Here is a 27,850-nt window from a genome sequence, read left to right as displayed (position 1 = left end):
TAGACGAACGATATTTCAAAGATTGTTATCAATGAATGTATAAAGCAACGAACAGTCCTGTTACGTCGCACGTGGTAATTAAATTATGTACAAAGTGCTAATATCGTAACTGAGCGTAGTCGTTGGCGTCGCTGTAATGACGACGCGGATGAATTTTTAACGTGAGTCTATCGTTTCGTGCGTTAAAAGTTAGCACGCAAAAGTTGGCGGAAAGTTTATCAATTGCATTACCTTGGTCTTGGCGTCGATCTGAGCACCATTCTTCACGAGAATGGAGGCGACATTTACTTTGTCCTCTTGTGCGCATAAATGTAAAGGCGTAAGGCCGTTCTGTAAAGTACGAATGTGACATTAGATCTCAATAAAGCAGTTAAGGAGCATAAAAATCACGTCACTTTTTTATTTTCACCCACCTTCGCTTTGTGATTCGTGTCTGCTTTGTGCTCGATAAGAAGGGTCGACATATCAGTGTGGCCTTCTTGTGCACTCAGATGTAACGGCGTAAAGCCAGCCTTCGATTCTGCATTGGCTTTCGCTCCGTACTCCAGCAAGGTAGTCGCAATGTCCATCTGCTCAAAAATATAGAGAAATTATTTTGACTGAAATTATTTTATCGCGATTACCGTCATTGATTTAGAGCCGCGTGTAATCTCACCTGATTCTTGCGTGCGGCGATGTGTAAAGGTGTGTGGCCGTTCTTGGCCATGGCATGAGGTGAGGCTCCTTTATCGAGTAAAAGTAAAGCCACGTTCTGGTGATCGTAGTGAGACGCTACATGGAGAGGCGTTACACCGTTCTGCGAAATAAACGGAGACATTACGTGTAAAATAATAATTTGTAAAAGGAATATAACGCATAGAAAATAATGTAGCGTGCGATACTTGTACGGTAATTTAAATGCAGAATTCGCTACCTTTCCTTGAGCATCGACAGGTGCGTTCTTTTGCAGCAGCAATCGAGCCACATTCATGTTACCGTACTTGGCCGCTAAATGCAAGGGAGTAAATCCTTTCTTGGTCGTTGCGGTGAGCGACGCGCTATTTTCTAATAAAACGGATGCGACCTGGAACAACAGGAACACGTTGTATAATTCGTGTCGCACCGCATACGTAATGTTAACGGTCTCTTACCTCCTCCTGGCCTTCCTTAGCAGCGATATGAAGCGGAGTGTACAAATCCTTCGTTGTGGCATCTACGCCCGCGCCGTGCTGCAGCAGCAACATCACGATATCGACGTTACCTAAGCGGGAAGCGACGTGAAGCGGTGTCTGCTCCTCCTAAGAAAAAATTCACATGTTTTTAAATACAAATTTTATAGCGATACTATGAAATCAAATATGTAAGATAATTATTTTATCCTCAACGATGACAGTTATTTGTATTAACTATAATGGTATGATAAAATACGGTACTTACTCTTGCTCTGGCGTCGACTTGGGCGCCGTTTCTAAGAAGTATCCTAATAATATCAGTTTGATTTGCCCTGGCAGCTAAGTGTAACGGCGTCTCGCCTCTCACCGTCGGTATATCCGGACTGGCTTCGTGTTGCAACAAGTAAATCACGATATTCATACATCCCATGAAACTCGCCACGTGCAGCGGGGTTAATCCAGACTGCAAAAGTATATGAAGACCAGTTAACTCTCACTCTTTAGAAACCATAGAATATAATGCAAAAGGACGAGTTTGAGCTGAAATATCATACCTCAGTCGTAGCTTCGATGCTAGCTTTGTGCTTCAAAAGGAGCTCGACGACCTTTATGCGATTCTTCTTACACGCGATATGAAGCGGGGTGAATCCGTTGAGCGCCCGTGCGTTGGGATCGGCGTTTCTGTCGAGAAGTAATTTGGCTACGCGTACGTGGCCGCAGTGCGCGGCTACGTGCAGCGCGGTCAGATAGTCCACCGTCACCTCGTCGACGGGCGCACGGTGGTACAACAAAATCCTCGCGGCGTCGACATGATCCCCTTGAGAAGCCATGTGTAACGGCGCAAGACCGTTCTGTCAACAGAAACCAGACGCTAACTAATCCCGGCAAGCAGGAAGTCTCTCTCACGCGCGAGAACATATTTGGTGCATTGTTACCTTCGTTTTTGAGCCAATGGGTGCTCCCTTTTCGATGAGAATGTCAACCACCTCGTGATGCCCGGATCTTGCGGCGCAATGCAGAGGTGTCAGGCCGTCTCTCGTTTTTGCCTCGATGTTGGCCCCCTTGCTCATGAGGAGATTGACCATCTTGATCTTACCCCATTTCGCTGCTACGTGTATCGGCGTGATATTGTGCTGCAATCGAGAAGAAAGTGTCGTTCAGGATATTTGAATAGTTGAATATTTAATTTTTCTTAGTCTTTTTTTAGTTTCTGAAAAAGGTTACCTTCGCCGCGAAATTAACATCCGCGCCTCTGTCGTAAAGCAAGGAAGCGATTCGGTCGTTACCATAATGTGCGGCTATGTGGAGCGGAGTGAAGCCGCTTTTCGATGTTATATCGGGATTATGGTCGTTCTGAAATCGTAGAGAAATTGATGAGATTGTTCACTGCCGTGAACTAATTTTCGTGTATTGTCATCGTACCGCTCCATTGTCTAAAATCGCGTGCGAGTCGCGACTGACAAGATGTAGCTACTAGATAACTCACTTGTAAAAGTAGGGCAGCCGCCTTGCAGTCGTCTTTCTTAGCGGCGATGTGTAGGGCGGGTAGTCGAACTTTACCACGGGTGTCGTTTTCTAGTAGAACGGCCACTACCTTGTCGTGACCCTGTTGCATCGCTACTGCCAACGGAGTGAAACCGTCCTACCGCACAAGAGAAATCCACATGAGTATATATTTGAATATCAATAAAATAAATACATATAAAATACACAAAGCTGCAAAATAACATATCAAATTTTGAATGAGTGGTAAATTAACTAGAATTGATAGTAAAAAATTATTAAAAAATAACAGATATTTTGTGCAAACCTCGGTGGCCAACGTTTGATTCGCACTCTTGCTGAGGAGGTACTTGACCACGGAGTCATGATTCTCCTGGGCAGCCATGTACAACGGCGTGAATCCATTTTGCGATTGTGCATTCACAGAAGCACCTTTTTGTACCAGCAATTGTACAACCTCCTCTTGTCCAGCTAAAAGAAGATATTGGTGTCATGTGAATTAGTCGTCCCGCAAAGAGAGAACCGCATCCGCGGCGCATAGGGTTCGTGAGTCTCGAGAAATAAATGTTTATTTAAAATCGTTCGCGCGCGCGGCCTTGTCCTGCATGCATTTAATGAACGAGGCACGAGTGGCTGCATACGAGGGGACAGAATAAGAGAAAGATGAGAGCGCTTACCAAGAGAAGCTATGTGCAACGCCGTGTTTCCCTTTTTGGTAGCGGCGTCCACGATCGCACCACGATTTAGGAGCTCTTTCACAATTTCCAAGTGGCCGTCCTTAGCCGCCAAGTGCAGAGCGTTCAGACCATTCTGAAAAAAATGTGTATTTATAAAACAAACAGTAAGTATTGCCAATGAGTTCTGAAATCTGACCATCGTTATCTTAAAGTCGTAAGAAAAATAAAAAAACAACGGATATCGATCTTACAGCGTTAGAAGAGTTGATGTCTACTCCAGATTCCAAGTACTCCAAGACCTTCTCGAGTTGCCCAGCGCGAGCTGCCCGTAAAAACGAAGTGCTAGGGTCGGTCTGAAAAAAGAAGAAGAAAACGATTCCATGTTACATATCTGAGAATAAAACGTTGTCAAATGAATTTAAGAGAAACTTTTTGAAGAACTTGAGAAGTTCTTATATTCCCCACATTCATGAGTTCGTTCTTTATACTTCCTCGTAACTTTATTCGGATATTTCTCTTTCGATGTTACATCGGCTGAATTTAAATGCGCTCGAGTATTCGCAGACGCGTGCACCAAACCAATATCGGTCAAATGATATTCATTCAAGGTATCCTTGTGCAACTCCCTCGCGATTTCGATCTTTTTCTCAAGTCACGTTTGATACTTGGCACTGTTAATCGGCAGCCTTATGTCTCCTTCGTTTAATTAACGTTCTAAGTGGGACGCAGAAGTGCATCCGAAGATCGCTTCACGTAAAATTCTGTTTCTTTTCGCGGATGTATATTCATAAAGGGAAATAATCGCATAAAGCTCGCGTGCAGCAAACGATGTAAGCATAGGAGATGGAGATGAAACGTAGGAGATGAAATCGATGACTTTATCGCGCCTTTGAATAATCCTGTCACGTTCCTGCAGTGTGACGTAACTCGTTTGCAGATGTGCTGCGAAGAGATCTATAGAGATCTCTATGTTTCCGCATGGGAAAAATATCTCTAGAAATCGATCACGAATTTTGCCACGCGTTATCTCACGCGTTATTCCCGACGTAACGCATACAGTATGTCACACCTGTGAAACATTCCCACGAACAAACGTGCTCCGGAAACGCACTCTCAAATTCTTTCGCAATATCTCGCAAGAGGCGCTCGGAGGAATCCAGCAGGCTTGAATTGGACAAATACAAAAGAAAATAAGCAACTTGACAATTACTGTTCAATCACAGCATTTCGCTGTTAAATCGCAAATTACTCGTGACTTTTCAAATTGTCAATATCCTGAACACGCGTGGAGATATACTGATCGCGTATTCTACAGGCACGTTACTCCTCCATGACTGCTCTAGCTTCCTCTGGATCTCCTTGTCAATCATGCTTAATGTAATAGGCAGTACTTTTAGAGAGTAGGTGGCTCCTGTTGACCGATGTGTTTCAAATTGCATCGCAAGCGAGTAATTAACGGTGGATATGGAGCGTGGGGCGCCGTGCAGTCTGCGATGGCAGGGGGTGACAGAAATCCAACCCGCCTTCTCTCTATTCCCTAGCTCCCACCCTCACCACGAGTCCTTCTCCCCTCGACCCCTCGTTCGAACCCTCATTCGGGACCACGGGAGTAGACATATATCCGGGCAGACGCCCTGGCATCGCCATGACCTGCAACTAGTTCTACAGGGTGTCGCAGGGCCACCGGATATGCCTTTTAACCACTTTAGCTTCTTTGATCAATTTGGTGGTCGCTGTTTGGCGTCACACCCTTCCAATCTTTCGCACATCGTACATTTTTCGTAACGCTGTCGTCAAATTTTATTCATAAACAATATTTGGATTTGCAATTATCGAAGAATATGGTTATTTATTGATTCATAATTATTTATTAACTCGTAATTTTTTACTTGATATAATAACTTGAAGTCTTTGAGACAAATTCTGAATACGTGAATGCAAAAATTCCCAACATAGTTGCAAAACCTGTTCACTTTGAAATTATTGAACGCAAGAGGAATAATCCGAGATTTTGTGATAATACAACCTTCCTGGTATAAACTCGATTCTGTTAGTAGTACCAGGATCATTTCTGCACTAAGGAATGTATTCGTGAAGATATGAAAGATTTATTAAATAATAAAGAAGAAATTACGTCATGCCGGCTTTGCATTCTGTCGTCAATTGTCTATGTAAATCTCAACGATATTTTGTCGGATTGTTGTTTGCGACTGTTACATAAAATATTGCGTGCAGAAACGGTGCAGAAATTGTGCAGACACTGTGCAGCTGAACGCGGTGGGAGGTGTAACGGTGAAATTACTATAGCGTACCTGGACTGTGGGTGGTTTTGCGGAGACGCAAGGTTTTATCGTCATGCGCTCGAAGCACAACCTGACGATAAATCGATAGTCAGTTTCTCGCTGCTCTTGCGCTCGTATGGGACGTTCTCCACTGCTTTTTTTGTTAATATTGAGCGTAATTTACGCAGAAATAAAACGTCATGTTTTTTCTTTCTTTTACGATGCACTATTCGAGGCAGAATTCGAGGAGAATTTGGGAACCGTTCTCTCAAACGTCGATATTACCCAACAAACTTCTGCTTTTTCAAAATTTATATCTTTCAGTTTCCAGGTTTGATCATCAATACATGTATGTATGTATGTATGTCTACAAATACTAGTAGTTCGATATTTTAAGCACTAGAGCGTCCAACGAGAGGAAAAACGTGTACGATTTTTCAATATTAAAAAAGAAATCAAATTTTTTAGAACGTTCAATTATTTTACACTTTTATATTATATTTCGCGTTTTGGTTATAAAACTCATAGCATCAATATTATATTTATTTATAATAGTATTTGTAGTTTGAGCTGTGTAAACGAGAAGCTTGGTGCTCATAAATATGGTTGATCTAAGATTTCCGGGAGAACGGGAAGCGCAGAAAGATGGTATCGAGTTGCTTCCGTTTAAATCGGAGGATCTCGTTTTGTCTACTGAGCGATTTATTCGCGAGTCTTTGATACGCACCAAACAGCGATCGGAGATATAAATAAAGTTTGCATCGCAACGATCATTATCGCGCCTAATTGCCGCGCGCACAACTTCAACAAAACGAGCGCTCCGTGTCGCTTCGTTTTTATCGGACATGTACAAAGTGCGTACGGATATGCATATGCAACTGTCTGACGTGTCGCATCGACTAGTCGGTGTGGCATTTTTTTCAACAGTTAACATGGCTACGATATCGCATAAATAAACCTCCGTTGTGCTCATACTGCGATGGATGCGTGCTTGACGCTTCCAAGAGAATGTTCCCGACTGGAAAATGCGCGATACTTGCGTTATCTTGCGCTTGGAAAATATTTATTGTGTTGGAAAAATTCTCTGAATTATGAATATTCATATGGAACGAGAAAAATGGAAGAAAAATAGAAATATTGGTCAACAAGCTTGATCTTATCGTACGAATAAATAACGTCATATCTTTTTTAATTTCTTGTTTTTCTTCAGCATAATAATATTCATACGTAGGAAAGCAAGGAAATAATATAATGGAATAATATAATATAATAGAAAAGTACGATGTGCTTTCTCTTCCTTCGTTCCTGATTAATTATGATATAACTGTACATGATGTTTCGTTCAGAACTATCCCTGTTAATCTAGCGTATTCATCATCGTTTCCTGTAATTAAAAAATTTCCCAGAACCGCGTTTACTTTCTATCGGACGTATGTGAACGCTCGCAAGAAAAGTTTCCATTTTCAGTGCGCGTAACGCGGATCGACACACTTCTCCTTAAAAGGTACGAAATTAAATTGAAACCTTCGTTCGCGTACGGAGCATGTTGACTCTCAGAGGCGACATCGAAGGCAGTCGAGACGTACGCGGGTGTTGAACGACAAGTTCGGTTAAAGTACTTAGCCGACACAAGTAGGTGCAGATAAGCATTTAACAAAGTTTATCGTTGGCTAAACTTCCCTCGTCTATGGACGAACAAGTGCACTTTTAAGACATTTCCTCGCTTACGAAAGGTTTCCTCGGATTCGAGACGTGCAAACGCACTCAAGAAGCTACGCGCACTGCGTACACGCTGAGAGAGCCTCAAATGTCTTAAAGATGTTAATTACATAACAAAGCGTTAATTACATAGCTCTTCATTTGCAATTACGTATATGTATTTTATGATCCCAGAAATGTTATTTTCCAAATTATTCTATTTTCAATCCTAAAAGATGGATGAGATAATCCAGCGGAACTTTTGTGTGACTTTGCAGATGGAAATATTGAAAGACACGTTATATTCAACGATTGTTCAATCGCTTAGTTACCGTATAATTTAATTGCTTAGAAGAGAATAAAGAGAGAAAGGAAGTGCAGAGCTGAGAGCATTAAAGCCAAGTCAACTCTTGATGTTTTCCTTTCAACTACCCTTTGCAATTTAATAATAGCTCTCCGGAGTCAGATACATTTTGTTCTCCATCGCGATTGACGCATCCGGAGCTGTGGCTTCCCGGATAGACTTCAACATGAATGTCTCGGCGAATTCAGTTGCGGTTTTCTTGACGGTCCAGACTGGAGAACTCGGTTGCGGACAGCGGGCTGCACGCAAGTGCGCTCGCTTCACTCTCTGTCTGGGAAGGGACGCTTTAAGGGCTTCCGGGACCCCTTAGGGAGTGTGAAAGGAGTCGCTAAACATAGAACACGGACCACTACATCATCATGAGAGAGAGAGATAGTGGCGCTCAAGCACGCTATCTGACTCCCGCGGCAATTTATAATAGCCTCTTATTCCGGAGTTTAAAAACAACGCACTGCACCGGTGTATAATTATTTATAGGCATATTTAAGAATATGCTTCCGTCATGCAACGTTGGACACCGGGATGATCATGAAGAGCCTCGCGAGGACCACACCTCCGCGAAAAAGCCACGGAACACAGCAGGATCGCGAAACGTGTTCCATTCCAGTGAAACGGACGTCACAAACGACCACCGCACGCATACCAGCTGAAACGAGGAAGGGCGGGGAATAATTTAACGGATAACTCGACCTGGGTCGTTAACCGGGTAACAGCGCGATCGCCACACGCCCGCAGGCCGCGACAAAGTTCAGAATTTACGTCGCGGCCGACCCCGTTGTGTTCTCGATGTCGTGGTCGTGATCGTGGAAAAGCCGCCTCTTCTGCCGGAATATCGACGCGGCGAAGCAGAATACACACTTCCGGCACGAGACAATGGCAGGGAGATCTCTCAGCGTTCTCCGTTTTATTCGACGATACTACGTAAGAATGCGCCGGCTTTCCTCCCATCCCAGCCGCAGCCCTTCGTCGGGCGGCTTTTGACGCGAGGCACGGAAACGTGCACTACGCTCGCAATGAACGTAATGGCTATGCGCCTGCTGCAATTTCTGGCGGTGCATCAAGCTAACTATAGCCACGCCAAACGGACCGCCGTAGTCGTAGAATGCGTTCGACCGCGCCGGTTTCGTCCGCGCGAAACAAAAGCGAGAATTGGCACTCGTGATCGTCTACCTGGTGGAAGTTCCACGCGGGAGACGCAGGAAGACGCAGGAAGACGCGGGAAGACGCGGGTATGAGTGCCCGTCTATTCGAGGGGAGCCCGTAAAGGTCGACGAACGCGGGCGCGAGCTTTTAAATAAATTACGAGCACGCGCGGCTGACCGGCCGGCTTGATTCGAGACTTGCACGTGAATTGACACGCTTCGATTCCCCGATAATAATTTCGGAGTCCCGCTGCCACGGCCCGTCCTGCCGCAGCACCGGATGATAGCGCAACGGCGAGTGCAACGACCCGCTGCACGGGGATCAACGGACCTCGTGCAGGTATCACACTTTTTCCCTTTCACGAGGTATCCTCGCGGAACGGTCCCGACGAGCGCCACAAAAGCGCGCGGTTGAAAAACCGCGACCGCATCTAAAAGCTGACGTCGGCATATAAATAGATCATTAATGCACCCGAGATGCAACCATCTAAACGACGGATTACGAAAAAAAAGACGAAAGGGAGAACAGCGACCTCCCTTTAAAATTAAAATCTCTCGACTGAGAAAAAGAAGATTAATCGAAGTTACGATGACTTTACGGAGAAAAAGGTATCACGTGATTCATTGAAAGGTTAATACTGCAGGAAATTAACGGTATAATGAAAACAACGAAGGCTGTTGAGGAAGTGTGCCCATCAAGACGCGGTCAAAGGCAAGAAGTATAAAGGCAGCAACGACAGTGCATTCGCGCAAAGAACAGCAATTAGAGCTGCGACAATGACAAAACGAGGCCGAGTTCGTTGACTGGCTAAAGATGCTGGCTTAGGTTTGCTAGAGCAAGGATAATAAGAATCAAAAGAAGAGAAGCAGCTTACGGTGGAGGGCAGAGGAAGACGAGAAGAAGAAGAAGAAGAACGCGGTGTAAGTCTCGGAGCGTAACCGAACAACGTGCGTCCGTGTTTTCCGATCAATGAAGTAACACGCCGGAGAAATGTCAGCTCGATCGGTACCGTTATAATGGAAAATGCCGGACGACGAGTGCGGGGAGGTGAAGAGAATAATAACGAGAATGCTGGACGTGATTACATATTCCGGAGTAATAAATTCAGATTTCAAATGCAAGCTGCGTGTCTTACATTGGAGTATTCGTGATAAACATGGGAAATAATTTACGTTATTTATATAACAGGCTCAACCTTCGGTCGCGCGTAAAAGTTTATCGTGCATGAATAAATCTTTATTGCATGCCGTATACTTGTATAATAAATTATTGTATGCCGTATACTTGTACAAATAAAGCTTCATCCGCGTGCCAATTCCAATCTTTTACAATTTTTATTCGCGCACCATGTGAACAATCGCGTTTAATCGTCGAGAGAACTTCAGCTCTGGAGTGCGCTCGAGCTTAGTGGTCGCGCAATGGAAGCTGTTCTCCAATTTCGGCAAAAAATTACTGACAGTGCCAAATTTCCGGATAACTCGATGCTGCGCGTGACACAAACGAGCAACACACATACGCGCAATATTAAATATCAGATAATTTTTTCTGCTCATTATGTTCACGTAACAAGCAATAAAGAATTTACTCAGCAATTTATTATTTTTTACGTGGCAATGAACAAATGAGAAGGAAGTCACGTGATATTAACGCTCTTGTATCACGTTATGCCATCGTTCGCACATGCTTCGGAGATCTGGATGTCAGACATTGAACTGGTACACGTGCTTGCCGGTGCTGCCGAGCGATTATGCAATTAGGGATAATAATGACAGAGCAGCAATATAATAATCTCGGCTAAACGTAGGCTTAGCTGGCCGTGCGCTGCATTAAAAATAGCGATTTCCCTGAATCGGCTGCAATCTTGCCGATTGACGTGCGAAATCGCTGATTGATGGCTACTGCACGAAGCGCATTAAACGTGATACGCGATGATCGAATTATTAAGTCTGTTAAATGAGATATTCAAATGAGAGATTTAAATCCAGATTACATCGAATTTATTAAAATCTGTGACGTAATAGTAAACTGCAAAGATATCTGGCGGAGATAGAAATTTCATTCATTCTTGTTAATCACACAACGTTACAACTAACTAAAACCCAGACTTTGTGAGAAGCAAATTTTTTGCGTGATTGTTTGAACACGCAATGCGTTGTGAAAGGTTAATACCGTGAGGTCACGAGAGGAATATTTAATTACACGGACACGACGGTCGTCACCGAGTATTAGTTACGAAGAATATAATGAGCACGCTTTCTCTCAAAAGACTTTGATGCGTAATAAGGACATCCCCGAGAACCGCTCTGGATATTAATGTCTCGAGTCAATGCCGATGATTAATGATAAGTTACATCGGATATTGGTCAAAAGAGAACAAGAATATCCTGACCGGGTCAGCAACTCAATCCGCGTTGATCGTTAAGCAACTTTGCGAGGAAGAACGTGGTTTCTACGATGGCTCGTTTCTTGTCTTCACGTATATTCACATTTTCAATAGCGAATTTAAATACAGCGTTACGAAACGGATACGACGAACAATTACTCTCGCGCGGTCACGAATATTCTTTTACGAGAAAAAGAGAGGAAAACGCCGTTGAGTGGTCACGGTTGCTCGTAAAAAAAGCGTTCTCCATTAGCGCGCGTTTTAGTGCCGGAGATTCTACCGCCATTCGGGATAACGATCGCGCCTCGAAAGCATAAAATCGATCTTTGTCGGAAAAAGCGTAGCGGTGGAGACTATTTATAATAAAAAAAGTCACGGTGTGCTTGTTCCGATTGGCGTTTTGATGACCCCGAGAAAAGAACCGGTGTGAAAAGTGGTCGCTGTGATCGATGCTACTCACGAATGATCCTTCCCCGTCACTAGCAACATAGCGGCGCGATCATGCCGGCCCTGTGAAGAACCGGCGATCTACGTTTAGCTGAGACGTCAACCCGCAACACGCATACCGCGTGCTGGACATAACAGTTAAAAATAACGTCAAGGTGCGAAACGCACGACCAGGCCGGGATTCTGGCCTGCACAAACGAAACCTGAAGTCTTCTGGGTCTATGTAGAAGATATTCAAATGTACTCTGACCAGAGAGCTATTGTGTCCAATGCACCGATGCGAGTTTTGACGTCAGACGGTAGTACATTCGACAGGTCAGAAGGTTTTGAGAACAAAAGGTTTTCTCGAGTACCTCGCAGGATCCGTTATAAATAGGAGACTTCTTGTCACACGAGTTGTGATATAAAGTAGTTTCTCTCTTATTAATATACTAGATCGTTCTCGTGAAACGGGAGAAGCAATTGAAACTGTCAGGTTTCATCCGCGAAATCACTCTGGAACGTCACTACTCGGCGGAACAGTCCCGTCTTGTCGGAGTACGAGAGTATCTGTCGGTTTCCTTGAAGAGCAAAGACGTAAAAAGTCTCTTGCCCTTCCCTCCTGTCTCTCTTTCTCTCATCCGTCTCTCTGCATATTCTCGGCAGCTGCAATTAAATCTATCTGTTTTGCTGGGAATCCTCCTGCAACGTGGTTCCCGCGAGTCCTGCGGGAAAACGAACTTCCCACGGGCGAGCTGAACATCCTGACTTTGCGATCGCGTCTCCGATAGGATTTCGCGATGTTCCTTCGCTGCCAACGACCGCTGTCTACGCGCCCGATGCCGGGAAATTTCTTCTAACTAGAGCGCAAGCTCTGCTATACGTGAAACGTCCTTGCTAAAGCAACAAATCTATAGCGGTATTTCAAGTCGATGCTAGTAATAATAGATGTCAAGTAGCAGACTGTCTGCTTTATATGTATGCACATCGTATAAGATAACAGGAAGAGTCTATTTTAAACTGAAGGAAAAACTTTTTCAAGACAAACAGAAGACGGTAATTTAAGAAGCAACGTAGAAGCGTGCAAATAAACGTAAGAAAGTTCGAGGAAGAGGATAGAGAATGCTAGCCGTAATGAAGTAGAATCGAACGGAATATATAATATAAACTGGCAACTCGCTGTCGTAATATTTTATCGCGATAGATACACAGGAGTGGTATTACGAAATAATAAATGACGGTATAGATGAGAAAGGCGAGGGCAAGTTACACAAAAGTCATTGCCCTAAGATTGATCCGATATTTGAATCGTGATACTCGAATCGTACGTCATTCAGTTCACGAGCGGTCTAATGGTGATTCGCGCACGTGGCCATCAACGATCGCGGCGCGCAGGATCAAAATATGCGCGCGCGCGATTGCCGATAATTAAATCCGCAAGTGAGACCACTCTCACACAACCACGTTTCGTGCCCCCTCGCTTATGTAATCGTCGCGCATTACGGCCGACAAATGACATCACGTCCAGCGTTACGAGCGTGAGGTCATCAGGTGCTGACTCGACCGATGCTGGAGATTTGTTTCTTACAGCCATCTTGTCACATATGTGTTCGAGATGACGGCGTGTGTACACGCACCAGGTAGATTAAGTTTCTCGGCAGAGCAAATGTACTTGGCCTCGGTCTACGCCGAGGTTAAACATCAGCAATGCAGAGCGCGATCATCATTCTGCGGTCTATTCTCGCTGATGACTTTCCCGCCGTGTTTTCAGAAGCGAACAGCACACAAAAGTCGAGTTTTGCAAGATAAAAATGACATGCAGATTTTTAAATTTGAAGTACTTGAAGTGCAGGAAACTTGAGAATAGATGGTAGCGCAATTGCTGGGATCACCGTTGGCTCCGTTTAGGTCAAGTATCAAAATCTTGTTTACTTCCTTAAGCAGTTTTGGCCACAGGCCAGATATCAATAGAACGCGTTAGTCGTTCAAGACTGCAAGAAAAACACAGGCTACTGCAAAGAAGAGGCACGTACTTCAATGTGGCAGCTATTAATCAAAGCTGAGGATGACGTCCGACTGGCAAGGTGTAATCGGTAGGAACTTCCGTCACAGACTTTTTTCGGACTATCCGTGACTTATTGGATCGTAAGAATGGAGTAAGGCAGGAATTACAATAAATCTTCAAAGACATGCAACAAGATTCCTACACTAATAATATTTTACTTTTACTGCGAGAAGTACGAATTGTATTGCGTAACGCAAACGTCATGCTTATAAACGAAACGTCTATCATGAGAGATATAAATTTATACATGGATTTTTCTAACAGACAATACATGCCTTTTTTATCCGTATATTTTCATTGGCTGTTTCATAATCATTTATGTATAGAAGTAGCGTTTCAGCTTCAAACATGAAGAACACATTCCATTAATATTCGTATTCTCTCTCGCATCTTCATAGATATAACAGACAATGTTTTTACGCTAACGATGTACCGATATCACAGAAATTAATTTAATAAAATTTCATTCCGTAAAAATAGAAACAGGGAGGCGTTCGATCTGTTCCGTTTGCATGACAAGATAAAATGTATTATTATGAGTGCACTCTGGTAATTGCATAATGCCAGTAATGATATCGAGATGTCCGGTCGGACAGGTATTCGCTGCATATAATCATGTAACGCAACGATCGAATTTGGGGCACGAGTCAACCGGTCATCCGATTGGTACGTCCGCGTCCCAATTTTCGCCACGAGCAAGGCGAATGCAGTTCGTGACTCATCCATATCGTCATCGTGAAATGCATACGGCTGTATTCATAATCCCCGAAACACCCAAGTACGACAAACATCCCGCGGACGCGCTCGCAAAATGCTCCTCTTTCGAGCGGTATACGGAATTATTTCCTGTTTTACGAGTCTCCATAACGATCGAGCTTCATAGTTGCCTCTAAGAAAGTAGGACATTTAAAAATTATCATTTTAAGAACGCGACGTGCGTGTAATCGCCGTCAATAGGCATCAACGAGCGCAAAGTATCAACCTATTGTCCCCATAAATCAAGTCCTGTAGATATAAATCTATTTTGTCAATAATTGTTTAAACGTTTATGCTCGTCTAGATTTCCTCCTAATTATTCCGAGCGAGATTTTTTTATATTGCGCTTAATTGCCGTTGCAGGAATGCAGCTTGCATCTGCGTCGTTATTAACAGATCTTCGAGCTGTTAACGATGTATTCGTAGCTGGTGTCAAACGATTGAACCCTGAGCCAGTTATATTGTTATATCAGTTTCTAAGACAATCTCTAATTGTGTATCTTGCGCGACGTAAGCATTACGTTCTGACGCACCGTTCGTCGTTACGGCCAATTAAGAGTCGCGGAAATAGCTCTGAGGAAGACACGTGAAGAGATTTTAATGCTGTAACATCGCTATTAACTAACAGTAGATTGCTATTCTTTCGTGTCGCCTACGTTTACCGTTGTATATATATGTAATTCTACTATAATGATATACGTTGTAGTCGCGTAAAAGTAACCTGTGCCTCATTTTACAGATATCTATTCCAATCTGATAGTTTCAAATATACTAAACAAAGATTATGAGATTCAAGAAATCCTCAATAAATTTAATAATGTCAATAAATGAAATGGTTTTTGTAATATTTATCAAGCTTTAGTAGCATCAGAGAAATTCTCTTGTTGCGTTTGTTTCGATATTTATTAAGATAATAAGATTGATCAAGATAATAAGATGCATGGCTTTTCAGAAAAATCGTTCGAGCTAAATGCCCAATACGAGAGGTGAAGTCACCGAAAATTGTATTGTTTCGTGCGACAGGATCCCTCCGTTCGCGTGTTCTGCCATACTTGATATCCGTATATATGTCACCCAACGTTATCCAGTAACGTAATCTCTTCATCGCCGCCAACACGTCCTTTTCATTGGAGCTTAATTAAATGTACGCTCGGTATGCCGGCGGAGGAAACGAGGGCGGGAGGGACCCCGACTTCTCGGACTGAACGGGGGACAAATGGAGAGCGCGATTGAAAGGGTCGAGGTCGTCGGTTATACGGCGTATGCACAGCAGCGTGAACTGAGTTTCAGGACTCCGCCACAAATACTTCTATCGGGACGAGCTATATTTTTCGACACGCGCAATTTTGTCGTCGCGCAAAATATTTTTCGTTGCGATTCGAGCGGAACATCACGGATGTCCGAAATCATGACAATGAATAAAACAATTTACGCAGCTGCATGTGCATGGACACGCGAGAGTTTTTAAAGATTCAAGACAAATGACGTAAATATGAGTAAAATATTATCATGTATAAAAATTTTTATAGAATATTTTTCCAGTAACAATAACTAAATAATAATAGAGTTTCCAGTAACATAAGTAATTTTTCTCCGTGTAACATATTCACAGATATTGTTTCTTTAGATCATCGGGACATTCTTGGACGAAGGGAAAATATCGAGGCTGGATACTACGGAAGCGAATTAGAATAATGGAGCACTTCCTGATGTCGAGGGAGAGATGGAAGGACAATGAGCAGAGCAAAGTATATATGAACGAGAAAGAGCTGATCGGGGTAGGGCAGGGCGCAGCATTATACAGGTAGCTAAGTAATAGATACATGTAGATGTGTACAGGTATATATGTGGAACAGGCAAGATGGAGTCTCGGAGGCACGGGTCGATATGAACGCGGCAGCGCTATTGCAGCAAACCGCCCCCATTCGTTCGTTCCTCCGCTGACTCCGTTCGCTTCTCTTACCTCCTTTGCTTGTCTCCCTTTGCACACCATCCATCCCCCGTCACCCTCCCTATCACTGCTGGTATCGCTATCGGTATCACTATCACCGCCGTTCACCAATCTACCCGTATAAATGTCCGATCCCTTTCCTTTTCTCTTTTCTTCCTTCGGAAAATACGCTTATTAAGCTACCGCATCGGTGAAAGCAGGAGGATTGGTTACAGTCGACGAACCATGGAAAAAAAGAGCGTAACACTGCGACCACTGAGTCTGCAAAAGTACCTTCAACCGCACGACACAGAGACATGTGAAAAAGTTTCGTCCATGAATATTAGATGCTGCGTATATCTTTAAATCTTGTTATGAATAAATTGTTATGACTAAAAAGAAATGGTACTTGTTATGAATAAATAATACTCGTAATAAAAATAAAACTGGGTCAGGAAAACTTTCGATTTGTTGTTGCATCGATCTAGATCGATGCATCGATAATTCTTCAAATTCGTCTGATATATGACTATTAAATGTCATCCATTTAATTCGTTACACAACAAACACTGTGAGAAAGGACAATTCCCAGCTTGGGATAAAGAAGCCAGGTAAACACTTTTAATGAATTCCTTGCACGATCAGACCAGCCCCTGTCTTGTCATCGAGATGACTCGATGCCTGGATTGCTGACTCGAGCTGTAAAACATGTTTTACACTAACAGCTGAATTTGATATGAACACACCGGCGATTCTCCTCATTGTATCCACCGACGATGGTCGGATTGCGAAAACGCTCGTGTATCGCGAGGGACCGGCGCATAAATTAACGGCCTCGTTCGCACGGTATTTGGTACGGGCGCATTTTTCACTCCCTGACCTTTCAATTTCTCCGGTGGTGATGTCATTCCCGCCACGTGCGTGTACGCACGTAAACGAAAATAATCGTGATGCGATCCCGGCGGGCTGATGTACGACGCGGGATTTGCGCTATCGTGCGAGAAGCCGCTGATTGATTCGACATCTTGGCCGTCACGGCAAGTACATCGCAAATAAATTGTGCTTGGCACCCTTAAGAATCCCCTCGGAAACAACGATGAACAGAACATCGAAACTCAAAACCTACTTTTTCACGGTTTGTTATCCCAAGATAAGACAAATATGAAACAAACGCGAGTTGAGCGAAAATAAAGCCGCTACTTGTACGCAAATGCTACAATTCCTAGGCGAAGATGTCATCCATGCACATGACATGGCAGTAGCAATAGCTTTAGCAATGCTAAACATTCTACGATCTAAGCATTCTACGCTTCGTACTTCGTCTGTCAGCGAAAACATTCGTCTCTGCAATTACCTGTTTTCCTCAAGCGAAGCAGTTTTTACTGGCGTCGCGCAATTGAGATCAATTAGCTCGTCGCGATATATTGTTCGCTTCCGCGAAGCACTCCTCTTTAATTGTAATTGCATTTGATTTTGGCCAATTGATTGCCCGCCTGCGAAACCCGTGCTACCACTTAGCAGATAACGTTTCAATTGTATCGAGTCATCCCCGATGACGAACTCGTCGCGCAGTCTAATTCTTCGCCATCAGTCGGGGAAGAATATTAACGGAAAATGAAACTTTCGATGTATTTAGCATGTTTCATCAGAGATGCCTAAGAAGCATCGTCAAGGAATTAAAACACGGTAGGTGATTATTCAAATTTACTGACACGAAGATTGTCGCTGCTCTGTACTTTACAGATCGTTATAAAACTTCCGAAGTCTTCGTGATCACTTCCATCCTGATAATGCACTTTCGACACGGAATGCATCACGGAATGGATGACGAAGTACAATGAAAAAGAGAGAGGAGGCAAACAACACCGTTACTTCACCGCTGCAAGCAGATTTAGATCTCATGAAGGAAATGAATTGAAGCCACGCTCGAACGCCTGTTACCCTTGATCGACCTATTTATGTATGTTATTAAAGAGAGTAATTAGCGTGCGACCTCATAATCTTAGCCGCTTATAAATGCACTAGCGGTTGACCTAACCGCCTACTCGATAATCGATGCAGGTTGTTGCACCGACCTCTACAAACAGGCATGTCTTCGCCTGCGAGATTGTATGCGATCCTGCATCTTTGCATTCTTATTGTTAACACGAGGTATGATAATAACGATCGCTTTAGCGCATATACGTAATTAAACCCCGTTTTAAGCCTCGGAATGTCGCCGCGAATAACATCCATAGACTCTCTCGATAAACGAATCAAATATACGACACAAGTGCATTTTCCATCGCAGGCACGCACGCACGCATCATACACAATATTTTCAAAGTAGGTCAATATCGATTATATAGGAAGGTATCGCAAAAGCGAGTGTCATAAAATGTCACGCGGGGGAATTAGGGCAACAACAAAAACGCTACGTAGCCTATTCTCTTAGTCGGGTGCTTCTTTTATCCGGATAATTCCTTTGTTCGAACCATGGCTGATACGTGCACTCGAATAATCGGGCGCGGCCACCACTTCTCCGTCCAATCGGAATCAGATATGAATACGTTCGATCGTGCCGAGAGATACGACTTGATAATATTCAAACTCAATTGACGGGGATTCAAAAGTTACGCGAGAGAACATGAATCTCCTGACGGCCGTACCACAGAAACTGTTTTTCCATCGGAAATTCATCAGGCACGAGTTTATGATAAATCCAGCGGATTCTACCTCGGTGCGCGCAAATTATTCCGCATAAAATTAACATGCACAAAAGTGACGCGTAATCGTGATCGCGCAAACGAAAGAACGATGAAAGGGCGTTCGGATTCCAATTCCCACGGGTAGCCGCATTAAATCATTTCGCGTTCACGTTTCAGAGTTTCCAACGGCAGGAAGAGAGAAGAAGAGAAAGGACAAGACTTGTAAAATCGTTGAGGGATCCATCGAGTTAACCGTCGCGCTTCTTCCCTTGCCAGACAAATTAAAAAAACGTTCGGTTGACACGAACCCTTTTCGATTACGCGAGAGTGACGAGACTGCCTGGTTCCCGGCTCATCAGAGCGAGAGAAACGAACGGGGGATAGAGTATCGGCAACGCGAAGAGGGCTACAACCCTCGTCGAGGGTTACACAGCTCGCTACTTATCGCGTGTATGTTTGAAGAAATGTGCACCAGCCGAAATGGGCATCCGAGTTACTGCACTTCGACTGCTTCGTTAGGCGGTACCTTTGAAGTCCATTAATCGAGGATCTTCCATTCGTGAGGATACGACTAAGCAAAGTAATGCTCAAACGCATCGATAAGAAGGCGCAACAGGCGCATTACGTAATAGACACATAACGGACACGTAATAGTGTAATAGTATATTATCAAGTAATTTTGATTTTAGGTCTTGAAGACATGCGTTTCTAAAGCAGATCCTGACTCTTAAATTATTAGAATTATTTGCAGTACTTTTTAGAGCAAACTTGCAAAACATTCATTCAGTTAGCTTCGGGATTATTTATGTGACACAAGTCAAATTTGGCGCTTAAGGGGTTAAGAGTTCTTCCATCTGCTTCTTCGAGGCTGACACGATTTAATAATTAAATCAGATCTATGAGTACCATATCGCTGGCTGTTGTTAGCGACGAATAACTCCGTCTACCTTCACTGCTTTTAACGACAATAGCATTTTACGAGGCATTAATAAAGTGGGTCAATCACGACCGCTTCCGACGTTGCTTTTGATGCTCGAGTACTTGTCAAGAGCAGGACGCCAAATTTCTATCGTAGCTTTTGTCAACTCGATCCAAGTACTCGCTACAAAGTGCCTCATTAGATACATTAGAACGTTATTACATAAAATTAATTATACTTCCAATTTTTAATGTCTTCTAAAGTGTCCTCTAATGTGTTCTATTATGTAAAATTTTTCTCTAATTTTCATGTTCTCCATTATAAAGGCGCATCGAAAATGGTTCGTCGCGCGCACCGTAATTTTAGTTATCATGCCATTATAATAAATTGCATCTAGAAACGTGCGTGCCAGCTGATGTCGCGTAAATTCGATGATCCAGCGATTTACAGCGATTTCGAGACAACACGCGTTGAGGCAACATTTCACGGCGGCGATGCAAGTCCCCAGCGCATAAAGCGTGAATCCAGCTCGCATTCAAGCTTGAACGCCATTGCAGCAGCGTGTCGGCGCGAAAACGTTTATTTTCAGTCTACCTTTACAACATAGGCGGAAGGGACGCAGCATGTACACGGTGTACATATGTACGTCGGCGGTTTCGCAACGCGGTTTCATCCGACGCGAGATCGACGAGCGGAAAATAACGTGTTCCGTACGCACCACGTATAAAGGCTGCAACCAAAAAACGACATATTTGCGCGATGAATTCGCTAATCGGTACATTATCGGGAGATTAAAAGTCATTTTAGCGCCGTGTTTCGATATCGCCTCGATCATTCATCTGATTGCGTCGTGCGCGTTATGCAAATATTATAGTTATAATAATGCGGTATCGAGCGCGGAACATTCATGGCTATCGCATTCTGTATGCTTTAATACATTTTTATAAAATACAAGAGCACGACATTTAAGAAGGCCGTATCACTTAGTATCAATTTGGCTATTTATCTTTTAATATCGGCAAAATGCGATCTTGAATTTTTTCATAGACACACAATATACAGGGTGTCCCGAATTTAAATGTCCAAACTTCGGGAGCGTGTAGGGGATGATAAATCAAAAATAAAAAGTCCTTTAGAGATATGCTCGTTTTTACTTCGTTTTGGAAAAATCGCAAAAAAGAAAACGTAGATTTCACACTTATTTATTCATGTTGTCACTTGCTTAATGTAAATGTAGATATTGTTCAAAATGTTGGCACTTGTAACGCAGCTGATGCCCTCCGGATGCTGGTCTCAGGATTATTATCAAAGTGGCGCAGAACACGATTTTCTACTTGCAAATTTGCTCTTAACGGGTCTTGATGAATTGAAAATGAGCCGATCTCTCGCAGCCTATTAAAAGTCAACGTAATGACTCGCCGATCCGGCACTCTTCTGTTTGGAAATCGGCGCGCATACTCTCGCACCGCCCCCCTAGCATTACCGTCACAGAAACCATACACGAAAACCATATCAGCATATTCAACGTTAGAATATGTACGCGGCATTGTGACAGAAGTAATTCACTCGATGGCTTCTGATGAGTAACTGACGAATTTATAGGAGAGAAGCAGAAATGTAAATAAAAAAAAGAAATGTAAACAAAGGAAGTGCGAGAGTATGCGCGGCGCCGATTTTCAAACAGAAGAATTCCGGAACGACGAGTCATTGCTGCATGAAATCTACGTTTTCTTTTTTGCGATTTTTCCAAAACGAAGTAAAAACGAGCATATCTCTAAAGGACTTTTTATTTTTGATTTATCATCCCCTACACGCTCCCGAAGTTTGGACATTTAAATTCGGGACACCCTGTATATATATTTTCGTAACATTTAAACACGTAAAGTAGACACAATTTAAATTTAAATTATGCTTTATATGGGGCGATTGTGCTCTTTCAACTTGCTCAAACTGCTTTCTGTGTACTCAGGAGACTTATCACAGGATGAATAAATTCATCTATCTCATTTCGGTGCCCTGTCATTACGCCAAATCAGCGATACGCCCGCATCGTGTGGCTGTCCTTTCCAATTACTCGGGTATTTGGGACACTTGTGCCTCAAGTATTTCGCAGAAGGGGGGTGACACATTGCCGTAAGAAACGCGCCTGCCTCCACATCGCAGCATCTTATTGCGAGCAATCATACGTAACACGCACACACCATGGACCCATCATCACGTCTTTGTGCTCGTCAGCTCGTTCGTCGACGTAATCGTTCCCCAAAAGCGCGATGAGAACAACGAGACCCGACCTGAGAAATCGTCGTGACGATGCGAACCCTCGTAATGCGTCGAGGGTGACCTAGATTCGCACGGTCGCAATCACTGCAGCAACGAAGACACCTTGGTGTCTTTTATCGTGTGCACTTCCGAACGACGAGGTACAGCTTCCCGAATGCAGCCACGGCATGGTGACATCGTTTCTCAACCCGATTAACTTTGATACACGGGCACTCCATGATTCTCGCTAGCTTTAGATGGGCTTTCAACTTGCATGACGAATTTTCCGTGATGAGAATATCTAGATTTTGATATCAGGAGCTAATCAGATAATGTGTTTCGTTATCTACAACTAGTCTATCTGATCCAATTCGCGAGGAGGACTTTCGTTCCCATCATTTATCTCGTGAAGCGAATATCTTGGAATTTAGAGTAGCGCATTTCGAGTACGTAGCTGCTGCGTGACACTGATTAGAAAAAGATTCGCGATAAAACGCAGTGACCTCGAGTTACATGGGGATAGTACACGCAACCTTGCGTCTGCCGGTCTTTTTGCTGTACCCTACTCTTTCCCTCGCCGGTCGCGGTTAATTAATCAAGTCGCTACTTAACGATGTGACTCCGTGAATGTAATTCGACGGAAACGTATTTTTATGTTTGCGGCAGAGAAACGTACTCGTTCAGGTCTCTCGCACTCTCTCCGGGATTGGTTAACCGTGGCCTCGAGACATTGTTCAAGGTCCGTTGGCGAGGGTCCACGGTGAAATTATGACGTAATTCTGCGCGAGTCCAGAATGTACGTAGAGAACGGTAAAATAATGGCGCATACCGGACAACGAGCAGAACGTAATACGACTCAATGGAGTCCTCGCGTATGTCGAGTACGACGAGCTGCCGTTGCAGATTTCGCGGAACCCTCGATAAGTGCAGCGGCCAGGGCTTGTATTGCTTATCGCTTAGAAGGCTATGCATCGGCATCTTAACACTACGTCTCAGTCGCCGTTAGTTTGCACGAACTTGATTTCAGACTTGAAGTCACGAGCAAGCTTGTATCGTTAAAAAGAGAGTTGTACGTCACAGTATAATTTTTTCAATTTTCTATAAGAAATAATAATCTATAATATATCTGCGTTAATGTAAAACTATGCATTAATGACTTACTAATTGTACTAAAAACTGTCATCACCTGCTTCACGTCTGAAATCATTGTTACTTTTCCGTGCACTTTTATGCACACTGAAGGTGCATCGTAAATATGTGCAATTGATCTATCCATATGCAATCGATACTGATCGATGCTTTGATTAAACCTCCATATACAGGGTGTCCCGGGTTTTAACCGACAAACTGCGGGAGCATATTCTACTAGTGGAAATAAGAAAAAATTCTTATATCGAGTTTGCTTAGAAATGCTTTATTACAAAGTTATAAACCAATATTCAAAAGAAATATCAGATAAGTAACAACGGAACATAGTGTAGAATTTGGAAGGTCGAAGATGTTTATGTTATGTGTATTCACATGTATTCATGTCCACTATGTTGAAACGATTCAGTATGATTGTTACTTTCACAACAGTAGCCGTTAGATTTCAATCGTCGTGTGAACTAGCAATTACTATCAGAATGCCAAAAGCGTTTTCAAATGAGGAATACACTGATATTCATTTCGTGTACGGATTCTGTGACGGAAATGCACGAGCTGCCGTACGAGAGTATCAACGTAGATTTCTTAACAGGAGAGTACCAGATAGATTTAAAGCAACGAATTACTAATTCAGTTACTGAGATGCAAGAAAATTTTCAGGAATGTCGTACTGTAACAAATTCTGTACTACGTCGGTGTCTAGCTTGTATCGATGTGCAAGGACAACATTTTGAAATGCGTCACTAAATCATTGCGTAGATAATTTTTATTTTTGTGAAAAAATCCGTTGTTACTTATCTCATATTTCTTTTCAATATTGGTTTATAACTTTGTAATAAAGCATTTCTAAGCAAACTCGATATAAGAATTTTTTCTTATTTCCACTAGTAGAATATGCTCTCGCAGTTTGTCGGTTAAAACCCGGGACACCCTGTATAACGACCTCCAAACCACAGATTGAAGTCCGGCCTTTGAAGTCCGGCAAAGGGAGAAACAGCGATAGATTTGCTGAAGCGAGGCGTCAGCAACGTTCATAGCGCATGACATCACGACAACTAGGCGAAATGAAATAATTCCTCACCGAGTTATACGCGCGATAGACGATGTACCATTTCGCTCGTTGCCAGCAATGCATCTTTAGAGAGTATATCCTGTATCTGACAATGACCATTTTTTATCGCGTGCAATTACGCGCGCCCACTCGGCTGTGATTTCCTGCTCGATTCCGAAGAGGAGCGTTCAGAATCGTGAATACGGAGTCGCACGTATCCCCTACCTACTTGTGCCTCTACCTTCGCAGCAGCCTACGTCCTAGAGTAACCGTGACCTTTGAGTCGCAACAATCAGCCGACCAGAGCTCGTCGTAATGGTCGTTTTGCATGCTAGCGCGTTCAACGTAACGATCTGCGACAAAGGCTCTCGCTCTATTGACGCCTTGAGTCTTCAGGTACTCGGTGGCACCATAAATAGGGCCCTATTGCGTAAAGATCGCGCGGTCTGTGAACACGTAACGGTGAACGAAGTTGTACAGCTGATCTTGCGAAATATTCAATGAAATTTGTCTTGATTCCTTTTCATTTGTATTACGCAATTTTATTTGTTATACGAATAGGTAGTTGATTGTGGAAATGACTACACAAATCAAATGTTAAAAGAGAGAGAAATTCTCGCGTGAAATATCATATAAAATAAAAAAGAACTCGACGCACTGTGTTTTGCATCGTAATACGATACGTAGTGCATTAGAGGCACTTCTTCCATTTGCGTAAACAAATTAATCAATACTGAGCACCTGATATTGTTACGGGTACTCGGGTAATCAAATAATACCCGAAACATCCAGGCGATACTCATGAAATGATGGTAAATGAGCAGCTGCAAATGGCAGCTCGCAATTGCTATTGGATTCGCGTGTAGCGTTTGTGTTTTATCACTCCCTTTGCAAAATATTTCGAGCGAGAAAGAAATATATCAAACTTGAAACGTGAAGAGAGTGTTAAAAAACGTGTGCGCGAGTGCGGTTGTACTAAACCCTCCTCTCGCACTTTACCCACGCAATCGAAATTACAAGCGAACATGAGGCGAAACAGTCGAATACGAGCCCGTATATGCTATTAGACGCCATGTATACATACGAAGCCTATTATTTGCGATAATGCTATCCACTTCCATCGTGGTCAAAAATGCATATGTTCGTGATAAAGTAACACACACACATGATACTTTAAAAACTCGGAGTGACACATACGGTAAATTCCCGAATGTAATTACACGTAATACGCGAACGTTCTTATATCGGTAACAAATGCGATATTTTTGTTACGTTGCAATAAAATATTATTTTTCATTTTCAATTCTATTTCAATGTAACGCGCTAAATCCAATGAGCTTAAATTTGAGGTTTAAAACTCTTTAATATTTTCTTAATACAAATAATTAATCATAACACTAAACTCATTGCACCAGAAAAATGCCAGGCTTTTGCGTAATCGTAAAAGTAGTTAAAATAACTTTCGGCATCGTATAATGGTTCCCAAGCTAAAATGAAAGCATCGAGAATGATATTAGACAATTGCTCATTTACTTCGCAAAAATGTAGCGAGGTCCAAAGAAACAAAATCAGCCTCGCAATTGCGTCAACGTGTCGGAGCTAATATCGATCAAGTAAAATCTCCTTCTCGCGCTTGCATCATAGGTGAAGAATCATCAAATCGCCAAATCGGGCCTGTTTGATTTCGAGACCGGTTCTATGGCCTCGGACCTGTACATCATTCTCGGTGTTCACACCAACAGAAAGTTCCCGGATCTTACCTGCTTCCCGGCGCGAGGTAACGTCTCCACGTTGCTGCCACCGACGACGGGTGCCTTTTCCGGGCCGCCGTTCTGCTGGCTGACACTTATGTTGGCGTTAACGTTGGCGTTGTTGGTGACATTCGTGTTCACGTTCGCCTCGGTGGTAACATCGCCGGCGCCGCCGCCGCGTTTCCCATCCTCGCCCGTCATCCTTCGTCCGCTCCGATTTCTGGTCGCCTCACACCCTTGTCGCCGCCACTGTTGTGCTCGCTGTCGTAGTTGTCCCCGCCTCCCTCGCTACGCCGATACTTCCGCTCGTTAATTCCCAACCACGGTCCACGGCTCGGAATCCCGATATCTGTGCAGCCGGTCGATGCCGATCAGCGAGGAGCGAATCAAAGCGCGAGCGTGACGATTGACGCTTAATCGATAACGCGTAATTTACTTGAGCCCTTCCGACAATCGGATTTCGTTCGCCGAGACGGACAAGTTAAGCTAGACTAAGCTATCACTGGATAGATCTTGGCGTGTCCGCGGAAACGAGGCGGGGGAAGCCTAGGGGTGGCGCCCGGAGCTATAACAATGGGGATCGCGCCACAGAGAACTCACATTTATCTCACGGATGTGACCACGCGTTTAAAGCAGAAAATTCAGGACTCGACTTCACCCTAGTCCTAGGATCGCGTTGAGAATCACGAGTCTCAACGAGTCTCAACGAGCGATGATCACGAAGCGAAATATCACGGAACGCGGCTACGGAGTTCCATCCGACAACCATGGCCGAATTACTCCGGTTGTTCCTCGGGGAACGCTATTTTTAGCCCCCACGAAACGATACGGGTGGTATAACCGTGCATGACGGAACGGTCCACGCGCATCGCCAGCCGCCGTCCTGCTGCTCGCCGAGGAAAACGGCCGCGACACCGGACCTCACCCGAAGCACGATCCTTCCGTAATAAAATTACCACCGACGCAACACCGAAGTACCTCCCGAATTCTGGATCCAATCACATCCGCCAGATATTTGCGTACCTTGGGACGCACCCTCCTTTCTCGAACACTCACCCGATAATTTGTTTCTCGAGGGTGCGACTTTCCCTCTGTGACTCACGTTTTTTTACAATTATTCTTTCTTTAATAAAATAACCGTAAAGATAGGCGATCTCCCGAGCTTTCGGGCGGGAACGCGGGACACTTCCTGTTAGGATCGCGAGCGCTTCGCGAAAGGCCGAGGAGCGTACGTCATAACGACGGTAAACGCACGTTGTCGCACCGTAATCGCGGATGTTCACCGGTGCGAAGTAACGGCTGGCTACCGGCTGGCGACCCCGCGAGAACCCGAGGAAATATACGCGAGCGTAACCCGCACGACGGGCGGCCACGGTATAGAACCGCACGGAAAATCGATTCGAGCGTGTCCATTCGAGCGCCGCGCGCCTCTCGAGCCGCGGCGATAAAAGCGTCCGCGCGCGATCGCTCCGACTTTCGACGTTTACGACTGGAACACCCGGAGACGAGCTCCCGACGCCCGTCGCCGAGAGTTATTTTCAAAATTCCGCAAAATAGATTCGCCCGTTGGATCCCGCCGTACCGTCCCAAACGGCCGCACGTACGTTTTGATGCGACCGTGATGTATCCGCGCGCGCGTTTTTCATGTTGCATGAATGG

At 43.9% G+C, this 27,850-nt stretch overlaps 1 protein-coding gene and 1 long non-coding RNA gene across 23 annotated transcripts in view; one reads left to right on the top strand and one right to left on the bottom strand.

The window, feature by feature from the left end:
- The window catches only part of LOC105277501 (ankyrin-3), an 80,860-nt gene that overhangs the window by 51,726 nt on the left and 1,284 nt on the right, over positions 1-27,850 (bottom strand). For all 22 annotated transcript variants that reach the window (XR_003406297.1, XM_026968075.1, XM_026968074.1 and 19 more), the window contains exons 2-15: positions 26,201-26,540; positions 3,583-3,684; positions 3,332-3,464; positions 2,962-3,125; positions 2,638-2,793; positions 2,376-2,504; positions 2,087-2,284; positions 1,706-2,002; positions 1,417-1,614; positions 1,131-1,277; positions 914-1,063; positions 656-796; positions 414-569; positions 232-330 (exon numbers count right to left, since the gene is read on the bottom strand). Coding sequence is in view for 21 of the 22 variants with exons in the window: in XM_026968075.1 (XP_026823876.1) it covers positions 232-330; positions 414-569; positions 656-796; positions 914-1,063; positions 1,131-1,277; positions 1,417-1,614; positions 1,706-2,002; positions 2,087-2,284; positions 2,376-2,504; positions 2,638-2,793; positions 2,962-3,125; positions 3,332-3,464; positions 3,583-3,684; positions 26,201-26,392 (2,262 nt within the window). In the remaining variant the exon portion in view is untranslated. The remainder of the gene's footprint in view (positions 1-231; positions 331-413; positions 570-655; positions 797-913; positions 1,064-1,130; positions 1,278-1,416; positions 1,615-1,705; positions 2,003-2,086; positions 2,285-2,375; positions 2,505-2,637; positions 2,794-2,961; positions 3,126-3,331; positions 3,465-3,582; positions 3,685-26,200; positions 26,541-27,850) is intronic.
- LOC105277408 lies at positions 6,861-16,831 on the top strand. The gene is made up of 2 exons (XR_003406298.1): positions 6,861-15,934; positions 16,076-16,831. It is a non-coding gene; the product is annotated as an uncharacterized LOC105277408 (long non-coding RNA).

Source organism: Ooceraea biroi, chromosome 3 (genome assembly GCF_003672135.1).
Source record: "Ooceraea biroi isolate clonal line C1 chromosome 3, Obir_v5.4, whole genome shotgun sequence".
In the NCBI taxonomy this organism is placed as follows: domain Eukaryota; kingdom Metazoa; phylum Arthropoda; class Insecta; order Hymenoptera; family Formicidae; genus Ooceraea; species Ooceraea biroi.
Note: the sequence above shows the minus strand (reverse complement) of the source record. Positions and strands in the feature narration are given on the sequence as shown.